Source organism: Chanos chanos, chromosome 2 (assembly GCF_902362185.1).
Source record: "Chanos chanos chromosome 2, fChaCha1.1, whole genome shotgun sequence".
NCBI classification, from domain to species: domain Eukaryota; kingdom Metazoa; phylum Chordata; class Actinopteri; order Gonorynchiformes; family Chanidae; genus Chanos; species Chanos chanos.
The window spans coordinates 25,096,260-25,111,271 of record NC_044496.1 but is presented as its reverse complement, the minus strand read 5'-3'; the positions used below and the strand labels follow the sequence as shown (position 1 = coordinate 25,111,271).

General features: G+C 43.5%; 1 protein-coding gene across 1 annotated transcript in view; it reads left to right on the top strand.

The window, feature by feature from the left end:
* The window catches only part of LOC115804683 (protein jagged-1b), a 30,920-nt gene extending 16,140 nt beyond the window's left edge, over positions 1 to 14,780 (top strand). The window contains exons 4-15 of the mRNA XM_030765190.1: positions 1,995 to 2,052; positions 5,136 to 5,390; positions 6,481 to 6,541; positions 6,766 to 6,896; positions 8,035 to 8,154; positions 9,518 to 9,631; positions 11,631 to 11,744; positions 12,996 to 13,109; positions 13,280 to 13,326; positions 13,553 to 13,720; positions 13,955 to 14,105; positions 14,332 to 14,780. Of these exons, the coding sequence (XP_030621050.1) occupies positions 1,995 to 2,052; positions 5,136 to 5,390; positions 6,481 to 6,541; positions 6,766 to 6,896; positions 8,035 to 8,154; positions 9,518 to 9,631; positions 11,631 to 11,744; positions 12,996 to 13,109; positions 13,280 to 13,326; positions 13,553 to 13,720; positions 13,955 to 14,105; positions 14,332 to 14,780 (1,782 nt within the window). The remainder of the gene's footprint in view (positions 1 to 1,994; positions 2,053 to 5,135; positions 5,391 to 6,480; positions 6,542 to 6,765; positions 6,897 to 8,034; positions 8,155 to 9,517; positions 9,632 to 11,630; positions 11,745 to 12,995; positions 13,110 to 13,279; positions 13,327 to 13,552; positions 13,721 to 13,954; positions 14,106 to 14,331) is intronic.
* The last annotated feature ends 232 nt before the right edge of the window (positions 14,781 to 15,012 follow it).

Here is a 15,012-nt window from a genome sequence, read left to right as displayed (position 1 = left end):
TTGTGTTTTGACATCGAAGAGGGAGGGATGGTGCTTTATCTTTTTGGCTCTTTAACTCTGAATAGGTGCTGGCACCCATTCTGCTGTCTGTGTCTATGCGTTTGTATGGGGGTATGAGAGAGAATAGGCTGGGCTTGGTAACAGCACATTGTGCTCGGTGTGAGAGGGTTCAGGAGAAGCAGTGGGGAGCTGGTTAGTGGACACAGTACATTTGCAGCTCTGTGTGTTTGAGGTGAGAGAGAAAGAGTGAAGGAAAAAGCTTGGTGAGGGCGTGTAGGGGCAATCACAGTGGGCAGGGGGAAGTCGTCTTTGTTCTGTTAGATTATTTACTTAAGGGTGTGAATGCTAAAGGATATTTTCTGCATGAGATAAAAGGGGAAGTGGGGGCACACTTTAGTGTGTGTGTGTGTGTGTGTGTGTGTGTGTGTGTGTGCATGGGGCTAGATAAGCAAAATTCACACATGCAGCTGAATGCTGATGTGTGTTGGAACCTTTACCGAACTTTCCCAAAAAAAAGAACTTAGAAACTCAAAAAAAAAAAAAATGTATGTAACACTATAAAATGTCTTTATGCCTTCCATTACAGTGTTACAATGTCCACATAATCAGTTGTGGGCACAGATATCAGCTGTGAAAGGCAGAAACACATTATCTCAATGAGCCAGTGAGGTTTATTATTGTGTCTGTGGATAGTACAACTAATGGGATCACATTCTGTTAGGTAGTGTTGAATCACATGATCTATTTTAGGTCTTCTTGCTCTGCACTTGCTTTTAAATGGCAGCTGAAGAGTCTTTTGTTCTCAGAGGCTGTTTTTATTTACAGGGTGTTTTTTTTTCAGTCCAACCCTCAGTCGCTCGTTGTTTCGACAAACAATTCTTATCATCTTGCTCACCCCCCATCCCTCTCTGACACTCTTTTCCTCAGCGGTGGGCACTTATGAGGCAGACGTGACTGCACATCCATGCAGCCCTTTAGAAGAGCCTTACCCAGAATGCCACAGCTGTGTTATTTGCATGGCTGGCGTTTGTCTACACTAGAAGAGGGTGTGGGTTTGAATTATTCATCCAAGGCAATCTCTCTCCCTCTCTCCCTTCCATTCCCAGCAAGCCCAGTTAGTATCTACGTCCCCCAATTTACGGTGTGCGTCTTCTTGTTTTTCATGCCCGTGCTGCACCATAATAATCAGTGGCGGGGGGGGGGGGGGGGTCTTCTTCACTGGCTCATAAGGATAATTGATACTCTGTTTAGTACACAAGTCTTCATCAGTGGATACCTCCAATCAACTGATCTGAACAGAATGACTTTTCTTTTCTCTACATCATTCTATCCTACTCCATCTCTCTTTGTCTGTCATGCATGAAGCCTAAGAATGCTGATTTTTTTTGTGTGTGGGTGGTCATTCTGAACTGATCGTGATGATCTGTTTCTTTTTCCACATTGTACAGCCAGAGGAATGAGACTGGTACTTACTGTCATGATTTTGTATCTTTGTGAACATATTCAGTGTTATACATTGTTGGTGTATTGTGAGTAATTGTGATGAATGTTGAATTACTTCTAAGCCACTGATTCTCAACTCCAGTCCCGGGAGCCCACTGTCCTGCACGTCTTTGTTTTAACTCTTCATTATCACACTTAATTGAGCTAATCAAGGGCTTGATGATTAATTGATCAGTGGAATCAGGTGTGTCAGTCCTGAGTTTAAAAAAAAGTGCAGTACAGTGGGCGCCCAGGACTGGAGTTGAGAATCACTGTTCTAAGCCCATTCATTTGCTGAAATGTCCTGCCCTTTTTTCCTTATGGAAGACATTACAAACTTAGCAAATGCTAAGTGTTAGTGGTGTTGAGGAAAGGAAGTGACATCTCCTCTGTTTCCTGAGCTGTCCTGGACATTGTCTAGTAGGTCTCTGTAGGTACCTCAGTATCTTATTAATGACTGTCCTCTACTTCTCTCTCTCTCTCTCTCTCTCTCTCTCTGTCTCTCTCTCTAGAAATCATTCTCCTTGGTGATAGAAGTTTTTGACCACGACAATGAAACATCAGAGCAAGGTAAGGCATAGTAGTGTTTTTGTGTGTGTGTTAGCATTGAAATAATAAGAATGCTTGTCTCGTTATATTAGGTTTTGCTCCATACTTTCTCATACAAACACTTTCTCCACAAACATGATGTCTGGGGGACCAGAGAGAGGGAGAAGGACCAGAAAGAGAGAGAGAGAGAGAGAGAGAGAGAGAGAGAACAGCCGTCTGTCTCAGGGTCACTCACCGAGACTCTTTCATTTCCTGTTCTTCTCTCTGATTGTTGCTTTTTTGTAATTGAGGTAAAGCTCCGTGACTGAAAATATGCTGCTGCATTCTATTAAAAAATTCTGTCACTAACACACACACACACACACACACACGGGCACACATGCACTCACACATAAAGGAGCAGACATTGTCTGTCTCTCTCAGGGACTTACACTCTGTATACTCATACACTTTGAACGCTCACGTATCAGATATTGTCAAAAATGTAAAAGCCGTCAAACATGTAAACTTGCATCAATACATTCTTCCTTGATTTGCTGTATTTGCTCCTTTCCTCGTCTCCTGGGTTCATTTCGATCTCTCCTGTATCTATCTCTACTTCCATCTGAGTCTAATGACTACTGATAAGAGGACAGAGAGGCTGGAACCAAGCCACACACTAAAACAGCAGTCATCTTTCTCACTCACTCAGACTCACTCACTGACTTTGTCTCTAATCTAGTGACATTACCTTTCTGTCTGTCTTTCCCTGTCCTTCTCAGTTTTCTTCTTTTCTCATCTCAATTTCTCGTTCTCTCTGCCCTCCAACTCTTGTCCTCCTTTTTTGTTTGCATTACTCCTCTCTCCTCTGGTCTCCTCTCATCATACGTTTTTTTCTCACTGGGGATAAAGCCGTTTCCATAGTCTGGGGCTTAACTCCACAGCGATGCTTGTCTAAATCAAGTGAGGTTTGGAATTATGGCTCCAGTTTTCCAGCTAGGTGCGGATTATGACACTGCCGTGAATCCTGACCTTTCACACACCTGGCATTCCTTGACAATATCTGTCTTGCTCAATTACGTCCTTGGAAAAACTGTGTGTGTGTGTGTGTGTGTGGAAAGTCTTTATCTGCAATGACTTTCATTTACCTCCTGCTCTTTTAGTTCATCCATCCATCTCCCTCCCTCTCTCTCTCTCTCTCTTGCTCTCTCTCTCTCCCTCCCTCCCTTCCTCTATCTCTATCCTCACCCCCCGTAAGATTATTTTCAGATTTATATTTTCTGTCTTCAGCCTTGGCTCCTTGCAATGGAGTAGAGATGTGGTTAGGCTTCAGGGCTTTCCCATGAACACTATTGACTGAGCTATATCTTGGCTGATACTAACTTCATCTGATCTAAATCATATCATGAATGTGTGTTTAACATCCTATTTGGCTGAACAGATCAAAGTAAAAAAAAAAATCATGTTTGTTTGAAAAGGTCTGAGTGAAAAAATCTCATTTGGCAGATTGAAGTGAAAAAAGATACCATAAGCAATCCATTTGCTGAATATGTCCAAACAAACCAATCTTAAAAGGAAAATCTGGACTGTTCAATTGTCTTGACTTGTCTTTTGGGTTCGGAACAACTCTATGTTGAAAATATCTGTGGTGTGTGTGTGTGTGTGTGTGTTTTGCATCAGACAACTCATACTGAGTTTTAAGGTTCTGACACATGTGAGGTTAAACAATCTTCCCAGTGTGCAACAATTTTTAACACGTTCTCCAGCCGACGTATTGATGTTTCTGTTTCCAAATGCTTTACTTAGAAGAAGCTCTCACCCTTAAAGATTCACTCACACAGTAGGGTGTGGGATGCTGGCCAACGACGTTTGTCCTTGACATAGAAGGAAAGAGGATCTAACGTCTGAGACAGACATCGGGCTTTCTGAGCTGAGATTTGTACAGATAAAGAAATTGCTCCGAAAAGCCTTCATCAGCTCTGATCTTTGGCGGAAAGCAGGTTGAGGGACATTTTGGCTTTCCATGCAAACCTGAGCACTAATCTCAAGGGAAAATCTGATTTCAGTGGTTCGGTGTGTGTGTGTGTGTGTGTGCGTGCGTGCGCGTGTGTGTGTGTGTCTCCAGTATGCTAACATGAGTGGAGTGTATGCATTACTGTTTGATTATGTATCTCTGCTCAACCCACCCATCTTTAAGTGCTATTTTCCCTGTCCGACAGCGACCCATCATTTCTATAATTGTCTCTCCATTAGAAGACGACACTGTACCAGTGTTTTTCTCCGCTCCAGTGTGAAACTGGCATCTAGATGGACTGTGCCACTAATTACTCACTCAACGATAATGTGGTCAAAGAGAACACACCATCAAACCACCACTGCAGAAGTGTGTATTAAAGGGATTTGGCTAGGGGAGGGAGCGGATAACATTCCTCTGTGCATAAGCTCCCTCACCACTCCACTCACCTCTGTCTTCCATCGCCTCTGTTGTTCTGTGTTTTTTTGTACCATTGTTTCAAAACCAGATGATCTCATCTCTGCATCTCAGGTTTTCTGGTTGATACCCTTGATACTCTGATACCACACCCATTTTTTCTCTCTCTCTCTGTCTCAGTCAGACACACACACACACACACACACACACACACACACAGAGTTTTGTGACTTAATACCTAGTGAGACCGGATTAGGAGTGAGGTTAGGATGACAGACAACCCGCCTTCTCCAGGTCAATATCTCTCAGCAAGCTCACCAACCCTCAGCCTCCTCCTAGAAGCAGCAAACCACTAACATGGGATAGAGACAGAAAGAGAGAGAGGAAAGTGGCTTATGCCTCTTATATGAACTGGATAAATTACGGTAGCTTGTACTAGAAATGAAATTAGTACAGCCTCTGATCACTTTCATTGTAGGGACTGGAGAAAGACTCAGTGAAATATGATACAAATTCACTTCTGTAAAGCACCTCTTTTTTTCCATCTGACTCTCTATCTGCCTCAGTTTTCCTCCCTTTCCCTCTTTACTCCTGTTGTCATCTCACCACACTCACATCCTTTGTCTTTTCAAGTCTTACGCTCTCTCTTGCTCTCTCTCCCTTACTCTTTCTCCACACTGTCGACCCTCTCTAGGGAAGGAGCAGCTAATTGAGCGAGTGTTGTTGTCCTCCATGTTGAACCCCGGTGAACAGTGGCAGACATACAGGCACCACGGCAGTCAGTTCAGTCTGGAGTACCGGCTACGCTTCCGCTGCGACTCCAACTACTACGGCCCGCTCTGCAACAAGTTCTGCCGCGCGCGAGATGACTTCTTCGGCCACTTTGACTGCGACCCAGTCGGTACTAAGGTCTGCAAAGAGGGCTGGACAGGACCAGAGTGCCGACACGGTAAGTGAATCAAAGAGACTTTTACTTTACACTTGCTTTTATTTAGTGTCAGGCCTCTCACAGTTTATAATGTAGCTGCTTGTTCAAGCCATACCCCTGAGAGGACATAAAAATTTAATCAAAAATATTTTCCCTAACCTACAATAAATGTGACTCAAGTTTTATTACAGATGAAAGTTCAATTTTAGAAAGTCTGTTCAGAGATTTCAGCTCAATTCACTATAATGTGAAAAGTAAACCAAATGTGAAGAGAACATTAAGGTACAGGTGGTTTTTGGTTTTTGTTTTGTTTTGTTTTTAAACTCTTAACTGTTTTTCATTTCATCTCTACTTGCATTGGTCATACAAATTCAATGGAAATTCAAAAGAGCAGATCGAAAGAAAAAAAAAAAAAACACCTCGTGACTGAACTAGGTCTCGATGAGGGAACTGATTTTGGAGACCGCGGAGGATGTGAGTGAAATGATGACATCCTACAACTAGCCCAGTCATTCTCACGTTAGCTTTAACGCTTTTCCTGTCTGTTCGTCTGTTCGCCCTTTGTGATGACTGAAATGAAGGGGCTCAGGAAAGCAAATATTAGCACTACATCCTGCGTCCTCAGAAAATCACACAACTCAACTAAAGTTCCCATTATGCTGGGCCAATGTTGACACTATCTGTGACTGTTGATGGTACACTGGCTAATACTGATGGTATGTCCGAGGACTCCAACGTTTAAATGTCCACATTTGCCTGTCGGCGTAAGCTGATAAAATATTAACTGTACCTTAATGTTCTCAGTGGCACAAAGGCCTGACTTTGCTTTTGTTAACCTCATCGCCGCTTCGGCTAACATCAATTGCTCTTTAAACAGCTTTGATTCTCTTGCTTTGACCTACATAAACAGCTAGCTTGGTAATATTTAAGGCAGATTATTCATTGTTTATGGTGGTGTGTGCAGTAGCGCACACAGTGCCTGTGTTTATGGCGGTGACATGATAGAATATCTGTTAAGAGACGCCTGTACTGTTTACACTTTCAGATGACTGTGTGTTTGTGTGTTGATGACTCAGATGACTGTGTGCGTTTGTGTTTGTGTGCATTTCAGCTGTGTGTAGGCAGGGATGCCACCCTACCCACGGTTCCTGCAGTCTACCTGGTGAATGCGAGTGAGTGAAAGCATTAATAAAATTGACATAAATATCAAACCTTCCTCACCTTGAAGAGAAGTGGGTAGAGTTGCCATTAGATAATAAATGTTACCTGTCCTCCACACTATTGTCTGCTGCTTCTTCTTCCCATTTCGCTCACCTTTCCCCTACTTGATCTCTCTCTCTCTCTGTCCCTCTCCCTCTCTCTCTCTCTCTCTCTCTCTCTCTCTCGCTTACTGTAGATGTAACTATGGCTGGAAGGGGGATCTGTGTGATGAGTGTGAGACATTTCCAGGGTGTGAACATGGCACCTGCACTGAGCCCTGGAAGTGTGTGTGTGACACCAACTGGGGCGGCCTGCTCTGTGACAAAGGTGAGAACGCAACTGCTGGAACGGTGTTATAGGGGTGTGTGTGTGTGTGTGTGTCTGTGTGTGTGTTGCATTTTCCAAATGCACGAAACAGGAGCAAAAACAGTGAGCTGAGCTGAGTTGTACTCATATATACTCTGAACCTATGTGTGTCCTTATTTATGATGCACACTTGCATAGACATTCTGTAAGTATGTGCATTTTGTATTAGTTGTGCTTTGTGTATTTGATACAGCCACTGCAGTCCCAGTGCCAACAGTCTGTGGGTCACTCTGCTGTTACAGAGCGCTTCCTTTACACCAAAGGATTTCCCATAACATTTTTACCGCATTCTTGCCATTAGGTTGCTACACAGTTAAATGTCACAGTAATGTTGACGTCATCAGATTCTGCGTCACCCAGAGTGGGTGCCACGCGTGGGGGTTCAGTAGGGCGTTGGCACAGTAAACTGATAATCTTGGGTAAATAGAGTGAGAGCTGATTTCAGCTTTAACAGTTCGACATTCAAAAAGACTCCTGACATTTGGACCCTCTGAAAATGGTGCCATTACACAACCTGCTGAATAGCAGAGATTATTAGGAGGCAGCTCTCACTGTGTTCTCTCTCTCTCTCTCTCTCTCTCTCTCTCTCTCTCTCTCACACACACACACACACACACACACACACACACATACACACGCAAACAAAAACATTCACACAAAGGCCTGTACCTCATGACCTCAGTTAAGCTCTGAGATTTGTTGCTTTGTATTTGTTTGATTATATTTGATAAAGCGTGGTTAAACGCAAGCTTGTGTGTTTTTGTGCCCCTCTGTGTGTTAGGCATGTGTGTATTTGTGTGTGTTAGGCATGTGTACCTTCCCGTCCCCATTGTATACTATGTCGCTAATAAAGCAGGCTGTGTGCTAGTTAGCGTTGCCACACTGGAGGTCTGCGTGTGTGTGTGTGTGTGTGTGTGTGTGTGTGTAGTGTAGTGTAGTGTAATGTACATGCCGCACTCTCAGTTGATCAAGGACAGAGGAAGTGATAACAGCTCCACATCACCTCTTCATTCCTCTTTTGAGATGCTTCTGATCTAACTTTTTTTTTCCCTCTGTGTTTTTCTTTCTCTCTCTCTCTCTCTCTCGCTGTCTCTTGCAGATCTGAATTACTGTGGGACTCACCAGCCGTGTAAAAACGGTGGAACCTGCTCGAACACTGAGCCCAATGAGTATCAGTGTGAGTGTCAGGAAGGGTTCAGTGGTCGTAACTGTGACATTGGTGAGTGGACACTGCTCTGTGGAGGAATCTCCTTATTTTAATGTGTCGTCTGTTAAGGAAAGGTTCCATTCACTTCTTGTTTTATGTGGGTGTGTATGGACTGCAGATTCCAGTGATTCAGTCTCACTCACTAACTCTACATAAAAGCTCTCCATTCATAAGCCATTAGTATTTAACAGTCCTCTGAGGTCTTGCTGAAATTCACTCTGTTGTTTATTGAAATACAGAGAATTGTAAATGTTGCCTGTGTGAGCTACAAATGATGGGTAATCCTGTGGCTTTGCCATTTTTCTCAGTATATTATTTACTTTTGCTATGATGCATTGGATTACATTTACATTTAGCTTGTTGGGAGACCCTGGGTTAGCACATACCCATGTTACATTCATCATTTGTCACATCTGGTGTTAAACACACTTCGAACTTAATGGCTCATTATTGATTTCAGGAGGAAAGCTAGTCATCTTCCCCCTGCTATTACCAGAGGCCAGAGTGTGGAGATGGCTGATTATAAATAGGCTGCTTTAGAGTGGTAACCGCTATTAATCTATTTTGGCATAAATTATGTGAGGGTTTTGAAAGAAAGCAGAACAAGAGACTCCAGGAAACTTCCTTTTTTAATGCAGAAAAAAACCTATTCTAATGACTTCAGACAGTTTATTGAGTGCATGCTTGCTTTAGCCTATACACTTGTCTACCAATGCCATCATGAGGAATTGCATAAATCTGACACAAAAGGTCGATTTGAATTTTAAAATTATGTGTAAACACTGACAATTTTTGTCACAAGATGTTAAAGAAGGCCAGGAAGATTACAAAGGTTTGTATGACAAACTTTGAATTCTGAATTGTTGTGCTTTCCCTGTGGGAAGTGTTAGTGTGTAAATGTAGGGGCAGGTATAACAGACAGACTTTTATTCCCTCAGCTGTCTGGCAGCAGAGACACGGCAGACTGTAGTGTAGACTGTAGATTGTTCACACAACACTACAGCACTGGGCATCATGGGATGCACTGACTGATGGTCTGTCTGTCAGACAGACGAACAAATAAAAACACACTTATTGTTATCTTCATCGTCTTACATTTGACCCACTGCAATAATAATTTTTTGCTCATAATAAAGCTGATAGATAGATAGATAGATAGATAGATAGATAGATAGATAGATAGATAGATAGATAGATAGATAGATAGATAGATAGATAGATAGAGTTGAAGGCAAATTTACTGGGGTCTATTTATTTATTTGTTTGTTTTCTTACTTTCTTATTTATTCTTTCTCTTGCTTTCTCTCTCTCTCTCTCTCTCTCTCTCTCTCTCTCTCTCTTTCTCTCTCTCTTTCTTTCTCTCTCTTTCTCTTAGTGGAGCATGCCTGCCTGTCCTCTCCATGTATGAATGAAGCTACATGTGTCGAGAACCCATCAGGCTTCAGCTGTGTGTGTCCACATGGCTGGACTGGACCCACCTGTGCAGTCGGTAATCAGTGAGCACACACACACACACATTTGTGCAAACGGTAATCAGCACCAATCAGGCACTGCCTAAAGCAGCCATTGTTTGCAGCCTGTTGCTGATTTCAAACAGAATTACACCGCAGCACCACTCATTCACACTACATACACAACATAAACACACCCACACACACACACACACTACAGTCTCACATAACACATACACACACCACATCTCTCTCAGTCATACACACATAGCATGCACACACACACACACGCATGCATGTTCAGGTTGAGACGCATTGTGCAGGGCTGCCTAAGGTTCACGGGAGATACTTTGATTTGATCTCGAGTGGAGATTCTTCTCAAGCCAATTAACAAATAGACTTAAGCATTTAAGTTAATACTCTTGTTTGGTCTTCAGCAAGCATCCAGTCACATCTGCCTCCATCCTAACTGACTTGGCCAGGCTCACAGAGGAGACTGTCCCAATCCACTAGAGCAGGAGTTTCAGGTCATGACCATTTAGATGGTTTACGCTGCAGCTGTAACTCCCTGACTTACAGAATAGATTGAGAAGATTTTCCGCTTCGAGGAAGCATATTTAGCATCGCACGCTTTTTATTTCCTTTATACTACACCACCTGCATGGGAACATGGGGACATGTGAATGTGACACATACACACACACACACACACACACAAAGATGAAGATGACATCAGAAGATGCAGAACACAGTATGCGTGTGAATACAAATGCAAGTTGGCCTAAAAGTCAAGAGCTATATGTAGCTTTGGTAACACTATGCAGAATACAACACACAAAGACACACTTTAAACACTTGCATCACAAGTGTCTCAAACATCGAGACTGCTAGATCAGCACCCACAGACATGAAAAAAAAATAGAAATTGTGAAAAGCAGAGGAGGAAAAACGAGAAATGAGGGAGAGGAGAGGAGATTGCAAAAAAAGGATGGATGGGACACTGATGGCAGCTCTTAAGTATCCACAACCTCTTTAAGTACTTAGCCTAAAATCAGAGACACACAGAGGGTTCAAAAAGGGACAGAGAGACAGAGAGAGAGAGAGAGATATGCTGTGTGGACTACTGGAGCCATTGGAGAGACAGATAGCCCTGCTGAAGAGACTCAGAGCTAATGCATGTCTAAATTCACCCACAGAAATGTGCATGGGGGATTGATGACCACATTACTACGCAAATGTTGAGGGTTCGGTTACCTCAGGGGCACTCCCCGTTTGTGAATCTTTTCTTTTCTTTCTCTCTCTGTTTTCTCTCTCTCTCTCTCTCTCTCTCTCTCTCTCTCTCTCTTTATGTTTTCTCTTTCTCTCTCTCTTTTTCTGTTTTCTCTTTCTCTCTCTCCCTCTTTGATCCCCTTATGCTCATTCTTCCACTGCCTCTCCTCTACTTGTTTTTAATTCCTCTCCAGAGGAGTGGAACCCTGCACCGCCACTCCCTTATCCCCCTCTCTCCCTCTCTCTCCATCTCTCTCTCTCTCTCTCTCTCTCCATCTCTCTGTCTCTCTTTCTCTCTGAGATTGTTTGATTTATCTGTATTTGTTCAGGATCTGCAGGTTGAGAGTAGGGAATGAAAACAGAGCCATTAGAAACACGCACGCACACACACACACACACACACTCAAAAGACATTACTCATCTGAATCATATCCGTACCCCTAGTGTAAGCACACACACACACACACGCACGCACGCACGCACACACACACACACACACACACACACAAACTCTCTCTCTCTCTCATACAAATACTGTTTTTAGTTCTAACACAGTCTGTCTTAGTTTTGGAATTTTAGTCAATAAATTTACTAAAGACCAACTTGGCTTGCTTCACTAAATGATTCTATGGTGTGGATCTATATAAAATTCATTTAAATTTATATAAACTAGATTTATGGACGGAAGAGTAGAGGTGCCAGAGATGGGTAGGTTCCAGATGGCTGGATGAGCTGATTAACTGACCGACTGATTTGTCCTTTGCTTAGCCGTGTTACAGTGTGCCTCCGGCCCATGTGGGCGTGGAGCTACGTGTCAGGAGTCACCACAGGGTTTCCAGTGCCTCTGCCCACCAGGCTGGACTGGTAGAACTTGCCAAATAGGTAAGCTCTCTGGACTTCTTTCCATATGACCTCCAGCAGCAGGCAAAGCAGCAGTAACCTCCCCCCGCAGAGCTCTGATCCACTGCCAGCCACCCAACCCCAGATTTAAAGATCTGGACTTATAATTTAGCTCATAATCTCAATAATCTCTCTGTGTTAAACCAGCACTGACCACCTTTAAATGTACAGTAATACATGGGTTTTTATATGTTATTGACACAGTCCTGTGATTTTGGAAAGAATCATGTAAAGGTCATACTTTGGTTCATTTACTGAGGTGAAGAGAACAATCGCTGGAAGCATGGTCAGATTGACATCAGTAAATCATTCCAGTCTCACACTGTTTGTAAGAGTATTGGAATATGTTAATGACTTGACAGCATTTCCTTGTCATACTGATGCTATGTGCGCCTGACACTCAGCCGTCACCCAGCAACTATTTTGAGGAAGGAGTTAAATCAAATGATCAATCACAAATAATCAGACACATGCCTACAGCATAATCAGACTATCGTCTTAATCCAAGTATTCAGAGTAATCCCATTGTTCTTTGCATGTAAACATTCAGACATTCAGTTCTCAAAAGCATGTCTGTGCGTTTCCTACCAGTTCAAATTATATGGTTAGACCTTTGTCTTAATCTGTACTTAGTGACTCAGTTGTAATGATAAAAGTAATCATATGGGCTGGTACCATTGTATCCATATGCTATATCACACAAACCCAAAACTTTTTGGCTCTTGTTAATTGGCTGACTGACAAATTGTGCTCTATAGAACACCCTTTGGATATCTCAGGACCAAATGCCGTTAACCCAGCCTCTTGTCTGAGTGTCAAGGTGGGCTGCATTTTAAATGAGTGATGGAGATAAGGATGTTATTGAGATGATGGACACCGGTAGGTTGTAGGAATGTTGACTTAAAGGACAATCTTGTCAGGCACTGCTGCCCCAGGGTTCAGCTCAGTGACTGTTCTTTGGAGTGTATCACACATTCTGATGCATTCATGTGTCAAAGTGACACCTCGCTCAAGTCCACCAGCATCACTATAGAAACCTGTCCCCAAGACAGAGGAGTATGATTTAACCGACCCAAACACTTCAGCACTATCATTTATGAAACCCATCTGAGTGCATGTGTGTGTGTGTGTGTGTGTGTGTGTGTTTATTGAGCTCAAGAATAAAGCAGGAAAATGTCAGTAACTCACTTTGTAATGTCCAGTGAGACTCATGCCATTCCCTTTCCTTTTCAGACACCAATGAGTGTGAAGTGGGCATTTGCATAAATGCATACTCTTGCCGCAACCTGATTGGTGGATACCTGTGCAGCTGCCTTCCGGGGTGGGTGGGGCAGAACTGTGACATCAGTAAGTACAGAGCAGCTCACTGTTTGTTTGTTTGTTTGTTTAATTTATGAACAGGATACAAGGAATCAACTGTTATCCATTTATGCCCTAAATGTGCACTTTAGATGCTTTGCTGTGCCTGGCCTTTTCTGCAAGGCTATTGATCATGTTGAATGTCATTTGGTCAACAGGGAACAGCAGCTGCCAGGGCCTGTGTCTGAACGGAGGACACTGTGAGGTACAGCATCAGATTCCCACTGTTGTGCCACTGTGTGGTGATCTCTCCAGTTCTCTCTAGAGTGCAAAAAAAACCCCCCACACATTCAGAGAGGAGCTGTTCGTAATTGCTTCCTCACAGATCCCCTTAGACCTGTTAAGAACAGAAGGCAAGATAAATGGAGAAAGACTGAATAGGATTCTTGTTCTTTCATATTTGTCATGCATTTGTACATTATGACCTGCAGGACTCTACCTGTATGTGTCTGTCGGGTTTCTCTGGGAAGTACTGCCAGTCAGTGGTTAATGCATGTGACAGCGCCCCCTGTCTGCACGGAGGTCAGTGCATGGAGCAGCAGGAAGGCAGTGGCATGAGTTGCAACTGTCCACTTGGCTACACAGGGACATTCTGCGAGGTCAGTGCCATTTTCAGTGTGTGCAACACACTGCTCCGTCCATAGAACTATAAAATATGTCTTATCCCAGCATTTAAATTAAGATTCATGCTTTTCTCTACTTACATACAAGCATTTGTCTGAGAGATTTGCCTAAGAAGCATGGAGTTGCCCTGTTAGTTTTTATGAGATGCATGAGCTGTTGTATAATATTTTACGAAGCTATGTCTGTGTCTATTCCCATTACTGCTGCAGGTGGTTGTGGACCTTTGTAATCCCAACCCATGTCAGCAGGGGGTGCCATGTCACAGTACAGAGGGTGGTTATATGTGTGCCTGTCCTGACGGTTACTATGGGAAGGAGTGTATGAGCGTGAAGGACCCCTGTCATGGACAGCATTGTGAAGGTTAGAGCTATGACGTTGCTAGTTTAATTTCAGACGTCGGATGATGAGATGCTTTGAACAGCGAATAATTGTCCCCTTCATAGCGTTCCCTGACACTCGTTTTTGTCCATCTTTATCTTTTATTTCATTTCTTCCTCATACATGTCTTTCGACTACTTTTTTCACTGTCAAATTTGTCAATATTCTCCCATCTCTCTCTCTGACTCTCTGTCTGCGCTGTGTTCAGGAGCAGTGGCGGACCCAGCTGAGGGTGGGCTGAGTCTGTATATGGTGATGGTGGGTGTGTTTGCGGTGGTGGTTGCCGGGGGCTGCACGGTGTGCATTCTGCTGGTGTCCCGGCTACACCGCCGTCACAGGACTAAACAGCAGCTGCAGACCTCTGTGCCCAGGGACACCGCCATCAACAACCAGAGAGAGTTCTGCACCCTCATCCGTAACCTGGACCGCAGCGTGGCTTTGCTACCCCCGCCCCAAACCACGCCGGCCCCCACACACGCCCCCGTGCCTACGCTGCACTGTGAGGAGATAGAACTCACATTGCCACCCTCACCTGCTCCCTCTCACTATTCACCTGCACTCAAACCCAGCAACGTGCCCAAACTGGACATCTGTAACAGAGAGAGAGAAAAACTCAACCGCTTTCACTATGCAGACAACCAAGAGCTGGAAGTGTAAGGTCTACTATCTCTGTGCAGGAATCTGTGACATGAATGTTTGTGCCTCGGATTATCGGCACAGCACTGACTCTTTGTGTGTGTGTGTGTGTGTGTGTGTATCTCTCTCTTTTCTCTCTCTCTTTTTCCTCTCTCTGTCTCTCTCTCTTCCTATATGCCTGCTTTCTTGAGAAGGTGAATTTGTGGAAGTGTGGATGTCAGGTCTTGTTTGGTGACTTTGAAGTGTTACTACT